This window comes from Halyomorpha halys, unplaced genomic scaffold (assembly GCF_000696795.3).
Source record: "Halyomorpha halys isolate HHAL.00 unplaced genomic scaffold, Hhal_1.1 Scaffold387.1, whole genome shotgun sequence".
Classification (NCBI taxonomy): Eukaryota; Metazoa; Arthropoda; class Insecta; order Hemiptera; family Pentatomidae; genus Halyomorpha; species Halyomorpha halys.
The window spans coordinates 1472455-1495506 of record NW_027108721.1 but is presented as its reverse complement, the minus strand read 5'-3'; the positions used below and the strand labels follow the sequence as shown (position 1 = coordinate 1495506).

Genomic DNA, 23052 nt, shown 5'->3' with positions numbered 1-23052 from the left:
ATAATCCTCCGAGGCGTCTGAAAAGAAGATGGCCATGGGACCTTCTAGTTTAAATTAATGTTTGAAGTACCACGAATGGGTGGTTCCTTCCCAAGATTTTCAAGTGTACTACATATTTACCTATTGTATTATTTTGTACAGTTGTAAATTACAATAAATAAATAATAAAAAAAAAAAAAGGTAAAATGTAGATTTTAGAGATTTTGGAAGTGAGATTCAGGAAAGTTTTGAAGTGATGATTAATTTTTAAAATATGAAGTGTGCAATAATATGATCTTGTGATTTTCACTACTGTTTGAGAGAGACTCCCAGTTTCGCTTCGCAATCTTCTTGTCATTGAAATTCACATTTATCAAAACGTACTTAGTAATGAAAAATAAGTGAAATTCGAGGAAATGTATTTCGCATTCTAGTAATAGAATTATTGCCTTAGCCTATTTCTATAAAAGCATGGAATAAAAGAAAAAAAAACATCAAGAGCCGGAAAAAACTCGGTTAGCCTTTATTCGCACTCTAAGGGCTCCTGGAAATTTCATATGATGGAGAGTGGGCAGAGCTGGCTCATGATGATCGGCCACTAGGGACCCTCAGCCATGAATTCTCCATAAGATCTCTCTGCTAGGAAAACTGCTTATTGTTTACATAATCCTTCAGCGTCCTCTGTGGGGAAATTAGAGCTCGTTTCCTCCTACCATCCCGAGTTTTTTCCTCTCTTTTTCCACCAAAGGCCCTTCCTCGGGGCTGCAAGAGGTCGGATAATTAATTTTATACTGCCAAGATAGAGGGGGAGAGTAGGATAATAGGATATTACTCAGCGCTGTCTCGGGATTCTTAAAATGAACAAAAAATGAATAAACCCATAGTTAATTAGCTCGAGTGCAATTACTTTTTGAGTCGGAATTACAAGTTTAAACGTTCTGAAATGTCTGCATTGTAAAAATAAATTACTCAATTTAGGTTTTACGACTTTTTAAATTATAACGGATGAGTGCAACATTTCCAGTAAAATTATTTGTAATCCTATTTCCATCTTATACTGAAATTAGAATCAAATTTTTTTTTTCGGATCGGAAGATTAATAGTTGACCGTCTGTAATAGATAGTAAGAAGATAGTCCGAGTGGCGGTGAATAAAGGTACAAAGTAAAAAAAAATTATTGGTAATAAACGGTTTCAAGGCTTCATTTGGGATATATGAGAACGAGATACAAACATTGTAAACTATGACAATTAGTTTTCTATTCGTCTATGTTTTTGATGATAAATGTTAATAAATATTTTATTTGTTCTATTCGTTTATATTTTCTTAACTTACCATGTTTATCTTGTTCTCGTTCAAGATATAAACTTAATAAACAACTAAAATATAAATAAAAAGGGGGTAAAATGTTATTAAAAAAAAAGAAGAAACATGGTAAGTTGAAAAAATATAAACATAGACGAATAGAAAACTAATTATAATATTTTATAATGTTTGTATCTCGTTCTCATTTATCCCTGTTGAAGCCCTGCAAAGTGGAACAAAACGTTGGTAACCGAAAAATAGTTTTTTACAATTGTGTACCTTCATTGACTGCTACCCGGACTTTCTTCCTACAGTTGTTTTTTCCTGATCCATTCTCAAGTGATAGCCGTTTTTTTTTTAATATAGTGTAAGCAGGAAAAAAATTAATTACAAGTCATCAGTCAATCTCAATTTTTTACGACCCATTTTTATAATTATTACACGATTATTATCAAAAGTTTTACTTTTGTATATAATAGAGAGACCTCGCGTTACAAATTTATCGAAATTATCTCATAATATATGTTGCGATAACAACAATATATCACATGTGTAGAGGAAGCTAAAGTGAGGTTAGCCTTTTGGGCAACAGGTTGACTTTCCCTAGTAGTTATAAGAATGCTCAGCGAATCACATGGGGTGTTACCTCTCTTCTCCGTGACTGTTAGTCCAATTTCCTTTATGTAAGAGAATTGGTTTTAGCTATTCCATATCGATGTTCTTTTAGTAATTTTTCTTGTGTTACATTAAATAGTTATATTTCATTCTTTATTTTTTTTTCGAGCATACACTAATTTGAAAAAAAGAATCTAATCAATACAGAATAGATGTAAATTACAGTTATACTACTTGAGAAACGGGTAAAATAATTAAATGAACTATTGTAAATTTTATAAAATGGGCGTTAGACCATCGTTAGGGGAAAAGGGGGTATCCCATTAGTTAAAAAAACAAATAAGGATTTGAAAATAAAATAATTTTTTAATAAATTTTCGAGTAATATAATAAATTAAAAGAATCGAAATTTGTTAATTATTAAAAATAATTTATTATTAAATACCAAAACAATTTTTTTTACTTCAGGATAAAGGAAACCGATTTACTAATTTTTGTTTTATTCAAAAGGACCATCGATTATAAATGTCATTATCAAACCAACTAAAACTTATGTCACCCATTGCCTAGTTAAATCAGGAAAAGAAATAACAAAGCGAGGGCCAACAACAAATCAACTCCTTTAATTATCGAAAAATCGTTGCCTGCTCGGAGATAACAATAGGCTCTTCTGTAAGAATAATGGCGTGATAATAGTCCTTTAGTGGTTCCTTCCCGATATCTTATCTCAAAGGGCGATAGATCTTCCTGTCAGTTTAACTCAAACAACCTTAATCACACAACTCTTAATTAAACTCTTTATTTCATTCATTCAATTCCTTCGTTTCCAAAATATCCAAGTTAGGAATGTATAGTAAAAATATTAATTATTTAATTCGCACTGATGAAATGCAGTTTTTTTTTTAATCGTAAACTACTATATAGGTCATTCTACCAAATTAAAGAATTTTCGCCCCTAACATTTTAATGTATAGCTGCTTTGCATTAATAGTGGCACACATGACGAACAAAAAAGTTTTGATTTTATATTTAATTGGACGTGTTCTAAAGATAGTGCCATAGACTGGTATTATTTTATGTATTGAGGTCATCCTACAGACTGTCCCAAAGTCAGTAGGCTTTATACAAATAGATTAACATAACGTTTCAACGATACTACGTTAGGTTGAAGGAATTAGATTACCTATCGAACATGATTTTATGTTTAAGTTTTTACGAGTAGTATTTAAATCATAAGGCCAAACCCGCGGTCCTCTGTCACGTTCCAAGCACTAGCGATAAGAGCAGCCAGTGAGATTAAATTATACTGTAAATTCTTGTTCGGGAAGCTTAATCACTGAATCCAATAATGTTCACCAGAAATATATGTGGTGGTAGTCATATTGAGAAAAGTTACTATAGTAAGAGTCCCTGCTTTAGAATTTTCTGACTTGCAGTTTCCATCCCAATTAACTTTCAAACCAAATGATATGAAGTACCTTCACGAATAGTAAAGTTTTTTTTTTAATTTACAGTTTCTTGAAATGGTTTCCTTTATCACAAGAAAGTCCATTTTTTAAATGTCTTCCTTTGACTAATCAGTCTTAGAATGAAAATGGTTGTCATTATCCACCAAATTATCAATAATAGCTGACCATTTCATAATATCATGTTAACAGAATCAAGTCTTTGAATTCATCTTTGAAACCTTAAAAAAAAACAAAAATTATAAAACTATATATTAATTCCTATACATTGCCACTTCATATATGTTCTCAGAAATGCTTAATGGTATTTAGTAAAAATGTGGGACTAAAAATATTTCAAAAATGTACTCGAAAGTCTGCTTCTTCGGGACAATATATTATATATAAAATCTAAAAAATCTGTACCGCACATCCCACGAAGTGTCCGAGGTGCAGTACTTTGCAAAAGAGTACTCTTACTTGAACAACGGTTGTGTAACGATATGATTTGGCGCTCACTAATCACGCTCGATCGCCACAGATTTTCCCAGTTTAGGTTATCCACTTAAAGAGGTTGGGTGGACCTCGGAAGGCTCTTGAATCATACCTACATTAACAGAATAAAAAATTATCTGCCACAGCTGGATTCGAACCTGGGTCCTTAATAAAGACAGTAGCACAGTGCCTTACCACTGAGCCACCCCGTTCTTTATGTGTATACACATATATATCGTACTGTTATACATAGACATTTCTGTAACGTTTCAGCCTAGTCGATAGACAAGTTCTATCTTCACCCCAGTCATAATATTAAAATCTTCTTTCAAATATATAACTCCTGAAAGTATTTCAATATGTTTTTTTGTTGTGGTAATTTTCTTTTAAGAAATTTTATATTTAATATCCAAAAAGACATTATACGAGCTGTCAATTTTTTCCTTTCCGAATCATTTTTCATCTTTATCATCAAAGTTCATTATGGGAAAAATATAGAATAACGTGAATTTCTCGTAATTAACAACTTATTCCTTACTATTAAAATTATTTTATGCTCTTAAAAAAATTTCCTTCACCCTGATAAATATTTTAAACTAATCACAGTAGAAACTTGAAAAACATATATGTAGATAAAAATAGCGGAGAGACAAGCACTTGGATGAAAGGTAATATAAACATCACTGAACAACCACGTAATTCAGATATTGGGCAAACATAAAAAATAAAATTAAATACTACATATAAACAATATAAAGGAAATTAAATAGTTATAGTGGGTCGCTCCAAGACAAAACATAAGATCTTATATCTAGTCTCTATTCATGTTCATCTTACCTTTTCATATCCTGATGATACCTGATTTACATTATTTACTGGTTATATAACACGTTATTACATTATTAAAAGTTATTTACTGGCATTTGAGAGGGTTCAAGATTTGTTTAAAGGGTCTTAAACTAGTATTATACAATATATTTTGCAACTTTTTTTTTTGGTTCTCTTTATTTAATTATTGTTATATCACAATGAAATTAGATATTATAGAAATGCTAATAGAAACATCAACAATCATTTTCTCTTACATATTTAATATTACAAGAAAAATATGGATTAAATAAAGTACTTATATGGTTTTTTATTTTTTTTTTCTGGAACAAAAGAGATGGAGCGAAAAGGATTGGATATTGAATGCCAGCTACGTGCTACTACATTCTTGTAATAGAATGCTATCTGTCTAAATCCGTCCCGGGGTAGTCAGTCAGTTATCTTCCGGTGAAATACCCTCACGAAGATCCCCTCCTGAGAAATGTGAGCCATTTCCAGTAACTAAAAAAAAACTTATAACCCTTTCTTTTGGTCTGGGCTACTCTTGGTTCTGCTTCGAAACAGGATGAACTCAAAATTAATATTTTTATCGATGAATTTTCATAATTTTTCCGTGTATGAATGGAGCCTAGTTTTCACAATTCAAAGTCCATTTTCAAATTATATTCAGATGTAAACATCCTCATCTAACAAAAAATATTAAGGCCATTCTGATGTTCAAGTATGAACTCTGGAGGGGTATTCTATACAAATGAAGAAAAAAATTACAATTATTCCAAAATAAGCTCCTGAGAATCGCAGTAGACAATTCTCTGTTTGTAAGAAATAATCAATTATATCAAGAGCTACAACTAGAATCTATGTGTGAATTTATAAAAAAAAGTTATACTAAATTCCATTCGCAGTCAAAGTTGCAATTACAACGTGAGAAATCAACTTCTTCTCGAAGACTGAAGCTCAGGCTATTGTAAGCCATTTAGTTATGAATTAATTTTATATTTATCTATTTCTGTGCACTTATTTTATTACAATTTTTACTGTTTTATTTTATTTCTTCTTTCTTTTTCTGTTTCAACTGTGTCCCCATTATATAAGGCAGTTGTTTGCTTTCTAATTCTATAAATATTAGATGTCTTGTTGTATTTGTATTTATTTATTTTTTCAATGATATAAATATTATCATTTCTACTATAATCATTATTAATTTTTTTAAACAAAACTTTATTTTTTTCATTTATAATAGTTAAATAATTATAAATTTGTTAATAGCTGAGGGAGTCTTTTACACGAGGCCATTGTAATTTTTTTTAGAGCGGATGAAACTGTTATATTATAACCATGTAGGATTCACCAGGTCAATCTGGTAATAAAGAAATACAAATATTATACACGAGGTAAAAGGATTTCTTCTAAAATTTGTTGGCTCAAATTTAACTTTAAATTTGATTATCTATGTTATAAATATGGTAATTTTATAGCAATAGCACCTACTCTTTAAACATAAGAACAAAGAATTGTGAAATTTTAAACTTCATTATAATGAAAGTAGCAGTTTCAGCTGAGTATATTGTTGGGGTCATATATAACAAGGCTACTGTATCATCGATATAGTCATCTACGGTAGTTGAATGTGAGCAAAGACAGTCCTACGGCAGTCGAAGATTGCTTATTTGGGAATCTGCGAAGAACTGGAGGAGTGAATATTACGGTTAATCTCAACCAACTAGATCTGCTGTATTATGTTCACCTTCCAGAAGAACAAGCACCCTCTCCCTCAAGTCTATAGTATAGCAGGGCGCAAGAACATACTTACAGGCTACGTAGTGTACCTGGGTGTTACCCTTGACACCTGACACTAGCTCACCAGTGCCCAAAATTACAAATTTATAAAAGTAAACTCAGACGGACCCTGTTCCACGGAGCGCTTAACCTGGCTAACACAGCATCCTCAACAACGAAAGAACTCCAACAGTTTCAGGGTATTATTCTGAGATGCATTCTTCTTTACTAAGAGCGAAATCTGACTAAATTCATACGACACTTGAACTGTCGACAGTAACCGCATTCATCCCACGTTAGCTCTTCAAATTCTTTGATAACCTCCAACACTGCACTAATCCACTATTCCAGACACTTACACAAATAGGGCGCCAGAAAAGGTGGCAAACAACTCAGACTCGATTGAGGATTACCAACTTAATACTGAGAACAAGACAACTAGTGAACTCAGTCATCAGGCAGTTGTGTGTCCGTTTTCCCACCTATATCCGTCATATTTCCTTTCCTCAGTCCCCTCTTAAAATGCATCAAACGCAGTAAAAGAGTTTGATCCATGAGGCCTAAAATAAAAATGAAAGTAACAATCATAAGCCTACTATAGCTTATCAAACGGTCTTTTTTTCCTTTGAACTGCAATCATTTTTTTAAATGTTTTATAAATTGTTGTTAGCTGTGAAATCCGTTGACAATTTTTTATTTATTTAATAAAAAGAACAATAATTATTTAAAACTGAAGATATATGAAGGTTTTACTTACGGGGTAGGGTGGTAGTGTTCCTCTGTAGGGGAGGACGGCGACAAAGGCATATCGAGAGGCCGACAAGGAAAACACAGAGGATGAGCACCGAAGACACGAATCCTATTACGAACAGGGTCATGCTCAGCCCGAAGATGGTGCCCATTTCGCTGCCTCCTAAATAGATAAGGTATACATTACTATAATATAAAATAACATGTTTTGCTTATATTTGTTCATCAACCTATTTATAAAATACAATGCCATAATTTATTAAAGGATTTAATAAAGCATACCTTGAATACAAGATAGAATAAATAAACTGACATAAAAAAATAGCTGATTTCTAATTAATCAGGTTATTAATCATTACTCATGAGTCAGATTATTACTCTACGGAGATAGATTATAATATACTATAACAAGAAATCGGCGTGGAGCTGTCACTTCCATTCTCCGTAGATTACCTTTCTTATCTTACCATTAAAACATTTATTTACAGCGTAAATCACGGATTGAACACCAAAATGTAAGATATCGATTGATGTATGATGAGGTTAATATCTCAAAGAGAGACCATAACACCAAAAATAATTAGCGAGAGTTTGCCTACCTCACTCGCCCCCTTACAACAGAGGTCTCGGAGTTGGTTCTTCACTCCTATGCCAGTTCTTTTTTACTGATTACATTTCTTTCACTATCTTCCTAAAGAACTCATGAACTCCAGTTATAACTTTATGTCAGTTTCATTTATTTTCGTCCAGATTCGTTTTAAATAGTTTATTTAAATTAAATAGTTGCCAATTTTTCCATATTTTGAAATCAATTAGATTTAATAATAACTTTAGGCCAAAAATAATGTTTTTATACAGTTATCAAATAATATTTACAAAATCGAGACGAGTAACGACTTTTTACGAAAAGTTCAATAAAATAACTTTTCAATTGTGACAAAAAAAGTTTAAATTTGTTCCCATAGAATGGTGTGTAGGATTAGAATCTTTTCTAATTTTCATATTCCAGTTATTAACGAATTTATATTGAACTCAGATCAGGAAAAAAAATGATCAATGTAACTTAGAAAATTAAATTAATTTTTATTACTAATGTAATGATCTTTTCCTAAGAAATAATTTGAGTTTAGAGTTCAGGGAAATCGTTATTCCTCAGAGTTTCACGCCAAAAAAATAAATAAATCGATTAAGAACAAATAAGTATTGCTATAGAATGAATTTTGATTTTGATTGCCACTAATTCTGCCAAAGAAAAAATGATTTTGAGTTCTGTAAGAATTAAAAAAAAAAAAAATGGAAGTATAAAAGCAGGAACATATTTTTTCGAAATTATTTCTTCTTTTTGTTTCACTGGGGGATTCAAAAATTTCATAATTTAGTTAAATCACGATTTAAACTAATACATTCAGACCGATTTCTTTATTAGTCATAACACTCATGTAATAAACCAACTAGAAAGTAAAATACAAAATTTAAATTTTCATAAAAAAATATTGTCATAACAAAAATTAAATTAAATTAAAAATTAAAAATATTAGTCATAACACTCATGTAATAAACCAACTAGAAAGTAAAATACAAAATTTAAATTTTCATAAAAAAATATTAAAATAACTAAATATATGTACATTGCTTTATATTACAACTAAATTCACTCACTGGCACACTGCGATGACAGAAGTTCATCGGAGCCATCGGCGCAGTGGTTGACCCCATCGCAGACGAGATCGCTGGCGATGCAGAACTCTTTTAGGGTACATCTGAACTCCTTGCACGCATGCTCTGGAAAATTAAAAGATTCCAATGTATCTCAATAGCTAAGAGACATTAAAGAAAAAATAAATAAATGGAAGTACGTATTATCGTGGGCAGGAAACTGCAAAATAAAAGTTAATGGATAGTGGCTAATTGGGAAAAGTTTTTTAAGCGAGATCAAGAAGAATTATTTAGCAATCACCAACTTTTTAAAGAGATTTAAGTGCACGAGCGAAAACTTTATTTTCCGCTCATTCTCTTCATTAAAATGAATCCATTATTAAGTTGTAGGTGGACTTTTTAAATTTTCAATTTAAGCTGGGTTCCATTAGACAGCCCCGTGGTGTGTTAACAACTTGAATTATTAAATTTTTTTGTAATATATAGGCGATGATCAAACGTTCAAATAAATGAATTTCACACAATGGACTAAAGAGTAAAAGTTCATAACATGAAGATTACTTCATAATTTTACTTGATATTTATATCATTACATTATATTAATTAATTAATAAAATACATAAAATTATAATGGATTTTGTCAAAAATTCTGAAATTCCGAAAAATCTGTAAAAATCAGATACTAAGGGTGCACAATGCCATGTTAAAGCCGAGCTCTATTATACGTCTACCAGATCTAGGCTCTAACAGGTACTCTAAAAAGAAAAATCGAGAGATTTGTTCTCCATACAATTACAGGAGCAATCTGGGATCAAAGCCCTGATATATGGAAGAGATGAACTGACAGTGTACTGCTTGCAGAGACTTGTCAGTCAATAACTTATGGTATGTGGCTCGAAGCAATCCATCAGGACGGCTCTACACAACAATTAATGCCTGTATAGTTGATAAGTGACAATGTGGGAGGCTGAAAACCAGATGGATAGATAGAATCGACAAAGACGTGAAAGTATGCAGTAAACTGGAAAGCAGTAGCCCAAGATAGACAGGTGTGTAGAAGGCTAGTTCGGGTGGCCAAAGATCTACAAGGTCTGTCCTGCCAACCGAAAGGAAAAAAATCTTGAATTATCTACATAAAGGTGAATATGCTACTAGCTACCGAAAGGCTCTTAATATACCAAATTTAACCCACTAAAAATCTTGAAAAAGTATTTATAATGCTCTCCAACCAGAATTAAAAATAGTTTATTATTATTATAAAAAATATTTATAACTAAACCTTCTTAACTCCTTTATCCCATAATTTTTAGTCCCGATTCCATTCGTAAAGTCAAATTAAGCTATAATCTAAAAAGGTGAACTCTATCAGTTAAATAGAGAAAATAAATGTGACGTAAAACCATTATCTTGGTTATAAGCGAAAATTAGGTATTGATAAAACTACAGCTGAAATTCTATGGATACAATATTTATTCATGAATTAACCATTAATAAATAAATGTCGTATTCATAGCAATTTTAGTAGTGGTTTCATCTATACCTATTTTTTACCCAACTCTGGGTATAAGTATACTCCAGAGTCGTTTAAAAACTATTTTAAGATTTTTTAAATTTATAAAAAAAAAAAATACGGGAATCAGTTTAATTATTGCTATGAATAGTAGTAAATTCCCTTAGAAATACTTTCAGAATCTATTCAATTTTTACACAGTACAGCTATATATGTATGATTTTTTTTTATTCTGCTTTATTAAAAATCATGTTTTATAAAATATTTAAAAAATCAGAGAGTTAATTCGAAATGAAAAATAGTTTATTCAGGACGAAATGAACTCGTTAAATGCAATATGACATTGTTGGTAATACTTCAGCTAATTGAAGATTTATTGGCCACAAACCTAAAAATATAATATGTTTTGGTCATTTTAAAAAATCTAACAAATCAGGCCTAAGACTCGCGTACATTTTAAATAAAAATAAATTGACAAGAAATAGTATACACTTACTTCTAAGTACGACATAATTTTAAGCTATTTTTACAAAACTATTTAGAAATTTCAGTTTTTTTTTCTTTTTTTTTTAAATATATTTTCTTTATCTACTTGCGTGATAAACAATGTGTTATATCGAAAAATAATTTATGAGTGTTTCTTTCTGATTACCTTTGTGATATGAGAGATGAGAAAGTAATAATAAAATCAAAATATAAGCGTATATATAGAAGGTGTCTAAAGCGTTCTGAAATAAGCGGCAATATCTGAAGCTAACCGGTGATTAGACGAGGCCCTATCTACTAGCCATTATGGGAATATAGACAGGAGAGCATTAATCAGAAGAGCGACACCATTCAAGAAGCTCCATATGATGGATTGGCTTTTTATATCCTAACCTAGCTTCTATTTTTTTTGTCTATATATACACAGGTTTATATATCCAGTGACAGGGGACTGACCTGCAGTTAATGTAGCGAGCTGATACGGTAGCTTCGAGCTGGCTGCTATTCTTCATGTGAAAGTTCCCTTTGTAAGAGCGCACTAAAGGATTTCCCTTCATTTCACGGGATCATTCCCTTCATCATTCATTGGATTGTCACTATTGAGATAGGAAGCGGTGTCAGCGGAACTTAATAACATGCTAATGATGTGGGTTGATGAATATAAGTATGTTCTTCACATCACATCACAAAATAAAAGTAAAAATTTCAACCTTTAACGATTTTCTTATCTCTAAAATAAAATTATATTCAACAATCCAATAGACTACATCATCATGATTAATCTAAATGGTATAGAGGACCAATTTTACGATACGGTCATTCATACCACGATAGGAGTCAATAGGTGTCTGGGCTTCTTGGTCTCAGATTATCATGATTTTTTGCTTGTTATTATACTATCTTAATAAATAGCAGATATATATTTTACAATATAATACAAATATATATATTTTTTTAAGTGAGCATTTTTTTCATATGGATTTGAAATAGCCGAATTTCATCATGCTTCGGATTAAACTAATGTTATATTTAAAACCGACTGTACTGGAGCTGAGTTTTGCAACCCTAAGTAGAATACGGACCACTAAGCCGGAAATTGAACCATGTCCCGTCCCCCTGCACTCCCGACTTCGGGCAGAGAGTCCTCGGAAAATATTTATAAATTAGCTTGCTAAAAGATGCATTTCGAGTCACGTTTATTGCACATTTACCAGTTACACCCTTTCAGCTGACACAAAAAACATCAACCAAATTCAATATAGTAATACATACAATTAACCATCACAAAATATGTGTTGCCTATTCGAAGGCTCTAGCGGACCACCGCTTGGCAGTGTTGAGCAAAAAGTAATTATAATTACTAATTACAGTCAAATTTAATTGCGATTACTTTGTTTCAACTAGTAATTGCGATTTCGGACCATTATTACTACAACAGTGCTTCATCAAGTAGTTGAAATTACAAATCTAAATTGTCATTTCAATTTCTAGTTTCAGATAACAGTAATCGCAATTATAATTACAATTACTTTTTCCCAACTCTATTGCTTAGCAATAAACAGTTATTAAGCAATAACTGGTCCTAGTACAAACTAGGGGAGCAATTGTATATAAAATACCAAGGGCCTGAACTAATTTTTAATTAATTAAATAAAATAATTTTTTTTTTAGAAAAGTAGTTTTTAATTATATTATTGAAAATTGCGTAAATAGTGGAGTTTCTCCATGTTGTCGATGAAAAAGTGCTAGTAATTTTATAAGCACTTGTAAAAGTGGAATGTTAAATAACTCGTTTCAAATCATAGCGCATGCTCTCATTTCACATTAAATATATCAACCTCGAAGAAAGATATTATATTATATTATATATATTTATGTACTAGATTTCTTTCAAAAGTTCTCAACTTTATTTTTGAAGAAATCCTTTCGCCTTAAAATAATCTGGTACAGAAACTAGTTTTTGATTTATAACCTAATGTATATCAAAAAAGGTAAAAACTTTTATAAACCATAATTTACAGTTTTTATTTTTTAACATTTTCTAAATTATAAAGAACGTATTATGTCATCCAACCTAATATTTTACTACTGTCTTTGTTAATTAGCTTTTCTTTGTTTTGTAAATAATTTTTTTTCTAACAAAGTAAATATATATCAATACATTTTTTAATGTCCAACAATAAAAGCGCGATTTAATTGGTAGCGATTTATTCATTTTATCAGTCGATCATAATATTCTTTATATTTATTAAAAAAAGTTATACTAGATACAATAAAAAAATTATAAGAAAATACGTTACCACTAAAAAAGATTTAGTTGGATTAGGTTTCCGATTACTGCAGGACTTCTTACACACTTCTAAAGCATTGTATTTGAACCCGCGGCTTCAGTAAAAGGCAACTTCCTTTGTCCCCAACTTCTTTAGACCTATTCCTATTGAACACGTATGGGGTGTTATTCAAATGAGGCTTTCTAACCGAAACCCTATCCCCAAAGGTTTTAGTGGAAGAACTAAGGGATGAACCACAGTTCGTTGGTAACAATATCACTGTGATATCTTGCGAAACTGAATTAATGAATACTGAGCAAGGTTAAAAAATATTTGATTTAAATATAATGTATACAACAATAAATAATAAAATATTTAAATTTAAAAATAATTACTTAGTTTTAAATAATAATGAAATATTTGACAAAAAAATCTTATATAACAGTTGAAAGAACCGTAAATATTAAAGAAATTCAACAGCTTTCTGAATCATATTCAGAATTAATTTTGAAATTACGTTCATCAGTTTTTGTTGAAAACAACTTTATGGTAATTGTGAGATAAATTAGGAATACAAATTAACGAAAATAAAAAAACTGAAAATATAAGATAGTCATTGATTTTTAACTATTTCTGATGACAAACAATTCATCTTGGCTATTCTTTTAAAAATATACCAGATAAAAGTATTTAATAAAAATATTTGGAACAATATTTTAATATTTAGTTCAGATAAGAAAATTTTGTTTTTAGCCAGTAAACTAAGCACGTCTTAAATCATATAACATAAAGCTCAGAATTGAGAAGTCCATTTTTAGAATGACTGGTGATGCCACAAAGGAATCGTTAGACATAGGTTTTTAAACTAAATTAATTTTTTAAAAATTAAATGTAACACTCCTGAGGGGCGAAATAATTTGACTGAAACCTAAATAATCTGTTTTTTTATTATTTTGATCCTAACTAATCGTGAAAATATTATTTTTGTGAATTAAAACAATAATTAAGTATCCATCTCTTTTTTATATTTGTTTATGTTAGAGTATTATATTTTTGCAGCTATGATTAAAGTGTATTTTGTGTTCAAACCTCACACGGACCAATTCCTGAATTCTAAAAATTGCCCAACATTCTGATTCTTAGATTAGCTCTGATAAGCCAGGGTATCTCTATGTCCATGGTTTCTCCTATTAGCAGTCATTATTTGACGATGGATTTCCGGATTAATCTGGTTTAAAGTGTTTACCTGAGTTTCAACTTAGATGAATTCTTCTACTTTTTCAAAAATGTGCAGACCAATGTAACCTTACCCGTCCCTATGACTGGCACCAATAGGGTTCGTATCCATGTACATCCCATTCGTTTCCTTTATAACTAACTATAACCTTACCGGAACCCTTTTAATTCATTTTGACAGTTGAGCAAGAGTTATATACAATTAATTCAATAAATATTTATAAGGATATTTATGAATCTGGTATAAAGTATTATTACTAATATTTCAGATTCAAGGCCTACAAAATATGCAAATTAAATAATGGGCAAAGGATTCCTTTAGCACACGAGGATTTCCGTTGATGATTCTATTCGTGTAGCATTCGAAAGGTTGCAGTGATTAGTCCTCTCCTTTGAGGTATTCTCTATAAGGAACAAAGCCAATGTTATAGTTAACAGTTGAGTAAAAGTAGGAAAAAAGGGGGAGATAAAGCGAGAGAAAAGCTAAAAGATGACTAGGACCATAGAAAAGAGTCCGTTGAGCGGCTCTGGACACAAAAGAGCTTTTCCTCCCCCACCTTTTTCCTCCATTAGGCCTTTATTGGCTCCTAAAGCTAATCAGCTTTGGTCCTGCTCTATATGTCCCGTCCGGGTCTCTTTTGTTTTAATTAAAGGCCACTATTCAATTGTTCCCTTTCATGCGGCGGCTGCCCCTTCCCGTCATCTACTTAGGATTAACCAACAGAAAATAAACCATTTAGGATTCCAGCGTAGGGGGCAGGTTTTATCTGAGTTTTCAAAGAGGTTGGTTAATAGAAGATTTTCTTTTCAGATTTACAAGATTTTTTTTTTCAAGATATCAACTAATTTCAGACGAGAAAACATTTGGTAGACCTGGTGACAACCAGCATTAAGTGATACATTAAACAAATTGGTAACATTGAGTGGTGTTTTAACTAAGTAAAAACATTTTTTTTAGAATTTTATTTATCAAAGAACAATTTATTTACATATATTTACAAAAAAAAAAGAACGAATAAAATGTATTTCTATTCATATATTTCTTTTATAAATTAAGCTATAAAGTTTATTGTTTGCTGGATTTGAATGTTTTAACTGCACGATCTTGCACATTTTGAGGTTTTCGCTACTCGTTTTTCGATTTTTTACTGCACAAAAATTCAAACTATAGTGATTGTTCATACTGGGTAGGCGAAAGTGCATCAGCATTTGATCTACATTCCACAAGTATCTCTCTTAACATAACTAAATCTCTAGTTACACCTAATAATTGCAACACAGCAAAAATATGAACATAAAAGAAGCAATGTTTCTATCCAGAACTAAATCGCTCATTGCACCCATTCACTATTTTAGCCTAGGTGAAGGGTTTTGAATGGGAGCTCTAGCATTGATCGGGTGCAGTTTGCACTCATTCATTATTTAAGAGGAGCATTGGAGACCTCGCATGACCCGGCTCAAGGCCAGGCTGAGCTTCATTGATGCACTTCTCGCTCTTTCATAACTGTCTGGCACGCGACCCCTTCCTACTTCCTCCCCTTTCCCACCTCTTTCTAAATAAGGAATGAAAAGATCTCTTCGCTTTTACCACCGTCTGCAACTGAAGAGTTTCACGCTGCCGAAGCAACCAACATCGGGAATAGTCCGGAAAAGACCCTTTGCTTTCTCATTAAATTATTATATTATAGCAATTCACCGTCGATTTTTCGCAATTAATGAAGTAAATATTTAATCTAGGTAAACATAGGATTTCTTATCAATTTCGAGATCAGTAAGTTAAGGTAACTTGCATATTTTTAGTTTCTTGAATCTGAAAATCCTTCTTTTATTAATCCTTCACAACAGATTCATAAATATTTGAAAATAATAATATTAATAATTTTTGTATTTTATTCATTTAAAGCTGCCGTTTTCTGACTGACTAAGTGGGTTCAAATTTCTAAGCATAGTAAATTAACGATAAAAAGTCGAGTGTCCGGATTTTCAACCTATTACGTAAAAACCATTTATATTCTTAAATAGTGGATTTCATACAGTAAATTAAATCACAAATTTAGTTTGAAAAAATTCAAATCAAGGTTTTTAAAAGTATGTTTTACTTACTGCTGAATTTACGATGTACAAGTAAAAAAAAGACAAATTTGAATAAAAAAAAAGATAAAATATAAACGATTTTATTTGTGTCATAAGATATTGCCAAAAAGAAAAAGTTCACAAAAGTGTGAAGATATCAATGGTAACATTTTATCGCGATGATTCTAAATATTTGTTATAATTATTACTTTTTTAAAAAATATTATTATTGAAATTTACAACTGTATATCATATTATACATTCAGTAAATTTGATCTCAGTTATAATGGAGTGATACAGGCGTGTAGAGAAACTACCCATCGGTAGCATTCTAATTTTTATAATTCTAAATAATTATATTATACAGATGTTGAGTGTTGTATTTAACTTTCCAATTTAGCGCTCCCTTGTGCTTCTTCACTCAAGGATTTTAATAGTTAAATTGCATTTTTTAGTATTTCTCCACGAAAAATTATTAATCCATTCATTCTGATATACATGAAGTTTAAACTCTGTACCTCTCAGACAAAAATATGTAACTACATACATATAAAGCCATATTTTGTAGTCTTTAGTTAACTAAAATTATTAAGATCATAACGCTAAGAATTTAACAAGATTTTGATGAATAACTAAAGTATTAAAATTGAAAAATAGAGACAGAAGCATAAATTGGAGACCATCCGATCTTCCTTATTTGTTGCATTCATATATTTTGTAACAATCTTATATTCTAGGTAGGAGAAAAGTTGATTTTGTCATTCTCACCTCAAAAAAACCTATAATGCAAATGTTAACAGGAATAAAAGAACAGTTTTGTTCAAAATTTTCGCCTTATCTGGTCTTTAGATTTCATTGTCAAAAATCACCAAAATAGCGATAACATAACGGGTATGCCAGTCATCACAAAACTTGGGAACGTAAGTAGGATGATGCGCACACTGCTTCGGATTTTTTATCTATTGAATGACTTTCGTACCGTTATGTTATAATACAATATTATACTCTTACAAAATATATACTTCATATTAAAATAAAATATTATTGATGACTCTTAATTGGCAACATAAGGTAATTTAAATGGAGAACATGAAAATTTTTAGTGAAATTATCCCTAAGAGGAAGTTGGAGCGATAACATTTAGCCTAAGACCTCTAGGAAGGGATACAGAACAAGAAGAATGCCGGCCACCAACCCCCCCCCCCTTTCCTTTTCAATTAGTCCAAACAAAAGATTAATTAATTAAAGCAGACAAAGGAGCTAGCCCGCCCTGCCTGGCTCAGCTTACTTATTAAAATCAGCCTTTGTTTTCGTCCGAATGTCTTTTTGTAATCCCTTCTCTACGTATGTTCACCTCTCCCCCCCTCCCCAGCCCAATCCCTCCTCCTCGTTGTCGGATAAATATATAAAAAATTCCTAAGTGAGACTAAACAAAACATCAAACTTTTCCAATATTTCATCACGACTATTCGAAACAATGGACCTGGGACAGCTAATACCATTCCTCTTCCCTTTCATTAGTTATTTGTCAACATGTGTTCCCTTTTCAATTTGAGTTTAAACCTCGTGTCCTTCATAGCTCGCACACCGCTCGATCAATTATTTAACAGTCATCTTTCTCCTGAACCATAAATCCTGATTATGAGGGAAAGGGAGATAAGAGGAGGCGAGGAGAAACAAAAAAGTAAAATAGTTGGGAAAATTAATTAAAAAAAGTAATCATTAGTGGTTTTTTTCCATTTCTTTTTAATAACAATAAAAGGAAGAAATCATGATGTGATTATTACCGTATTTTAGGTAATTATTTTTTTTTATAGATAGAGAAATAGGTATACTTCATTCATTTGATTTTTTACACCAATTTGTAATAATTTCTTATTCAATAAAAACTAATTTTATTTTTTTTAATTTAGTTGAACATCCTTATGTTCAGCCATTTAGAACAGAATAGAAGTTATTCGATGTTAATAATCTATGATAGACAAAGTAAGGAGGCTGGGATCTATTCCGCGGGTCCGTTCCGAAAAAAAACCAGCAAACAGCACAAGCTGAATTTGAAATTACGATAAATTTCACAATTAAAAAATTTGTGATTCTGAACAAATTAACCTAAAGCAATTTCAAAGATAATAACAAATTTAGAAAATTTTCAACTACGCTCTCTTAAAGGTCTGTCAAAAATATAGATATATTATTTTTTTAATTATAATGTAATACATTTTTTTTCTATAACATTAAAAAAAGAATCATAAGAAACAAATTACAACTGCATCATTATAACCATAAAATCATATTAAAATTATGGGGCCTAAAATTCCCTTAATACTTCAAGCAGCTTAAAAAAAAACCGTTTTAAATGTTTTCTATTCTATTATTCCCGGGATTTAATAATATCCTATTTTTATTCCTGCAGGTAAACATTTAAGGAAATCAGATTTAAAGATTATTCTCCAGAAGCTAATAGATTATTTTAATTTCCAGTTTCCTTTCCGATTAATTACTAGTAATTTTAATGAACTAAACTTCGAAATTAAATATACCTTTTATTTTAATGTAAATTATATCAGAAAAGAGAAACATTTTTAACGTTATTCCAAAGTCGAGGTCATGTGTTAAAAAATCTGATTTAAACGACAAACTTTTATGAGAGATTTTATTTATTTTCATGTACTTTTTTTTAAATTTATTTCTTTATTTTATTTTAGTATGAATATGATCATTCATCACTATTACCTATTTCCCACAATAGTGTGACAAATTGTAATATCTATCAATTAAATAAAGTTAAAAAAAAAAAAACGCAAATTTTATAAGATTGAAAATAAAAAATATTTCAAAGTAACTAATTACTATATTAATGTTTTCAAATATCTATACCTATTTATTAAAAACATATTTTATAATAAACCATGTTTATAATAAATGATAAACAACAAATTATATTTATTTAAAAATATAGTACTATTTAAAAAAGGGATATGTTACTAATTGACATAACCGTTTCAGAGGATTTGATTTATTATTTTATGGTTCTGTGGAGTAATTACAAATAAAAATAATTACAGGAACGTAAATAGGGATTTACGTTGCTGTAATTATTATATTATAAAGGTTTAACAAGGGTATGTATCGAAGCAACTATATTCCTATATATAATAAACCTCCTCATCTAATTCTGGTTATTATAGGAAATGTTATATTTACTTAAGAGCTTTATTATTAAATTTCAATTAGTCTTGGTAAACAATAAAAGCAGAAGATGTAAGTAGGAAAAGCCATACTCGTTTATAAAGTATTGATCCCAATCCTGTATCCATCCAATCTAAGGACGTTGACAAACAGCTCAATCCAGGCTAAGATTGGTCCAGCAATGCTACCTTTCTCACAGGTGGGGCTTCGATTGATGTAGACCACGTTATTATTTGCTGAGAGCATATTACTTAACCAGGTTTGTTAACATTTGCTTATTTCAAGATAATTTTCTCATATACATTATGTCAGTAGTAATTTCAAAATAACCACAAACTGTTAATTTCGACTAAAACACTACAAACAATATGACTGTTAATTTCGACTAAAACATTATAAACGACATGAAACTAGTGAACATGAAAGTCACAAACAGATATCTAGTTCATTTAATATGTTAATTACTCATATCATGAATGTTCGTGGCATCCAGTGTAATGTTAGTGAAAGTTTTAAAGTGAATCTCAGAGCAAATCTGGCTCTAAATTAAAACCTTTTTTTAAAAATTCTAAGTTTTTCAAATGAATTATCAGATATTTATAATCAACAAAAATATTCAATCTTCATGTGTATATCTAAGTATATAAATAATAACTAACGATAAAAGTATTTAAAAAAAAACCTACTATGACATATTTCCACTAAGAATATAATTTAAAAATTCTATCATCAATCAAGGCATAATAGGATCATAAAACCATATTTTAATACATCATTAATTATAATTTTAATATCATATGGTCTTATGAATAAATTACAATGGTGATAAAGTGGTAAATGTACTTTTATTCCCTCATTACTTCATTACACTCATTCCTTTTATTGACTTATCACTCCACAAGTAATGACCAAGTGACAGATAAGCTTGAATATACATGTAGATAACAAACTAAGAAAACTTAAACCCACTATACTTCAATCGAATATTTTGGAACTCCTCCATACAAGGTAGTAGAAGACATGTCGTCTGACCAGAATCGGAATTAGATACACACGACTCAACCATATTTGCGGAATGGAACATCAAAACCGATCTGAAGATAAGAGTTATGTACCAATAACGATTAAACACCGATACTAACGAAACTTCAGATAATGATAAATTCATTACTCTCATGAAATTGGCGGAATTAATAAACACAATAGCGCTTACATTAATAAAACATTCTACAACTTAAAACTACTATTTTCTACGAATATATTTAAACATAACATTAATTTTTAAATTACAATTATTTTTTCCCGCGTAGGCAAACATATTTAATAATAGGATATTTAAAGTTGTTGGAAATATGTATATCAGGAATTAAAATTGTTGTGTATGGCAAACATCACGTCTGTTAAGGATTGTCTAAGCATAATAAAAAAAAAAGTAGAGTAAATTTCTGATTTGCCCCTTCAATAGATGTAGATATGATGGGGCATTTCGGAACAGTGCAGCGGGTTTGCGAGTCTTATCATTGAAGGGAATGAATTGTTTAGACCAGAGCTGGACAAACATTAGTTATAAATAAAATTATAACTAGTGTTGTAATTTTAAAAAAAAGTATAGGAGTCCCAATACTTATTTAATAATGAACCATCAATAATTAAAAAATATATTTGAGGTAATTAGGACAAAAATTAAAACGCAATTGTCTGAAATAAAAATAATCAAATTTAAAACTATCTAATATGTGAATGATATCACTAATAGTTCTAGTGTACTTAATGTTTAAAAAATAATTAACATTGTTTCCTTGACCCTATTATCGATGTTTTCCACTGATATCGTATACTTAGTATGAAAAATATTTGTTATTTATTTTTTTTTTCATACCCTCCTGTAATGATGTTAGTGGGTATTTGGTACGTACATATAGGAGGTATGCTATATGTATAGCTGGGTGTTAAGGATATCTTTGAAATTTTTCATATCTTGGAACTTCAACGAGTATCCAAGATATGAAAAATATTTGTTGATTTTCAATAGATAAATTATGAAAGATGGAAATATAAAAATCGAGTAACAGATAAATCTGGTCCACATATAAAATTACTGCATTCTCTGTGATTCTCTAGGCTCATTATTAGTACTAATAATTGTATTGTATTATAATTTTGATTAAGAAATGTATAAAAAACGTGTACGGGCCGTGTACTGTTTAAATAAAAAGTTAGGAAGAGTATTCCTTAAAATTTCGTGTATTTAGAAGGTGGATTGTTACTGTTTAGAAATTAGTGGGATTTGTGTGGTCTATGCCTAGTCAGGATAAGGTGAAGTGTTCCCTACAAATGCAAGATTTTTCCATAGTCCATGGCTTAACTATTTTTTTTGTAATAATTTTCAATTCTCGTAAAGGGCCCCATTTCCACATGGGTTGTCATATATTGCATCTTTCTTTTTTAGAGAAAAACTCGAAGTTCTAAATGCATTGGGAAAGTTGTTCTTAGATCTGGGAGTGTGAGTATTGGTTTTGCTGCCATGTCATTGGGTTAGTTGCTTTCGATTTCCATTTGGCTTGGAATCCATAAAAGGCATACCTACGCTAAAATATTCAAGTTTGGTGAGGGTAAATTTTTAGAATAATCGAATAAAATTATTCAGTATTCGGTTATTCCAATTAAAATAAGTAGAAAAGGAAAGGAATTAGCGATATATGGTTCATTATAACTAAGAATATGATAACAATTATTTTCCATTATTGATTAATCCATTCTTTTCAATCTACTGTTCATCAGCCTCAATCTTGGTGGTTGAATTAAGCCATCATTATTAGTTATAATATAACTTGTATTTAATAGTTTTAAATAATTTACTGAAGAGGTCGTCTACTGAGTGTAAATCCAGCAGACATCCCAACTCTTTCCATCAAGTTAGGCGTAGCAAGTTGAGAAGAGCTAATGCAGCTTAACAAGTAAAACTTTGTTGAGTTCTTTAGAAATGTTATTCAAATACGGTTACTGACCCCTCACCATCCCCGTAATATTCCCTTATCATATTCTTCCCTTGGCTTAAATTACTTGCGAATCGGGAGATGAATATTTAATGAATACCATTGAAAATACATTTTAACGTTTTCTTTTTCGAACACCCACAAATTTATTCAATAATGCGAAACAATAGAAGAATGAAAAGAAATTATAGTTCTTAGATAAGTTATTTCGAAAACTCAATCAGAAATATCTAATTTATTTTTTCCCACTTCTGTACTGGGAAAGTACTTACTTTCATAGTTAAATCTAATAATGAAAGTATTGAAAAAATATATGGTTTCATGATTGCTTAAACAAATAAAAGTTCATCACATCTAAGTAAAACAAAGATATGTAGGGTAAGTGCACTAGTTATTGACAAGTCAACCGTTGTTTTTAATTATTAACATTTTGGTGTTTT

At 30.4% G+C, this 23052-nt stretch overlaps 1 protein-coding gene across 1 annotated transcript in view; it reads right to left on the bottom strand.

Moving 5' to 3' along the window:
• loaf (lost and found) overlaps positions 1–23052 on the bottom strand; it is a 398449-nt gene that overhangs the window by 17357 nt on the left and 358040 nt on the right. The window contains exons 5-6 of the mRNA XM_014422727.2: positions 8856–8978; positions 7204–7359 (exon numbers count right to left, since the gene is read on the bottom strand). Of these exons, the coding sequence (XP_014278213.1) occupies positions 7204–7359; positions 8856–8978 (279 nt within the window). The remainder of the gene's footprint in view (positions 1–7203; positions 7360–8855; positions 8979–23052) is intronic.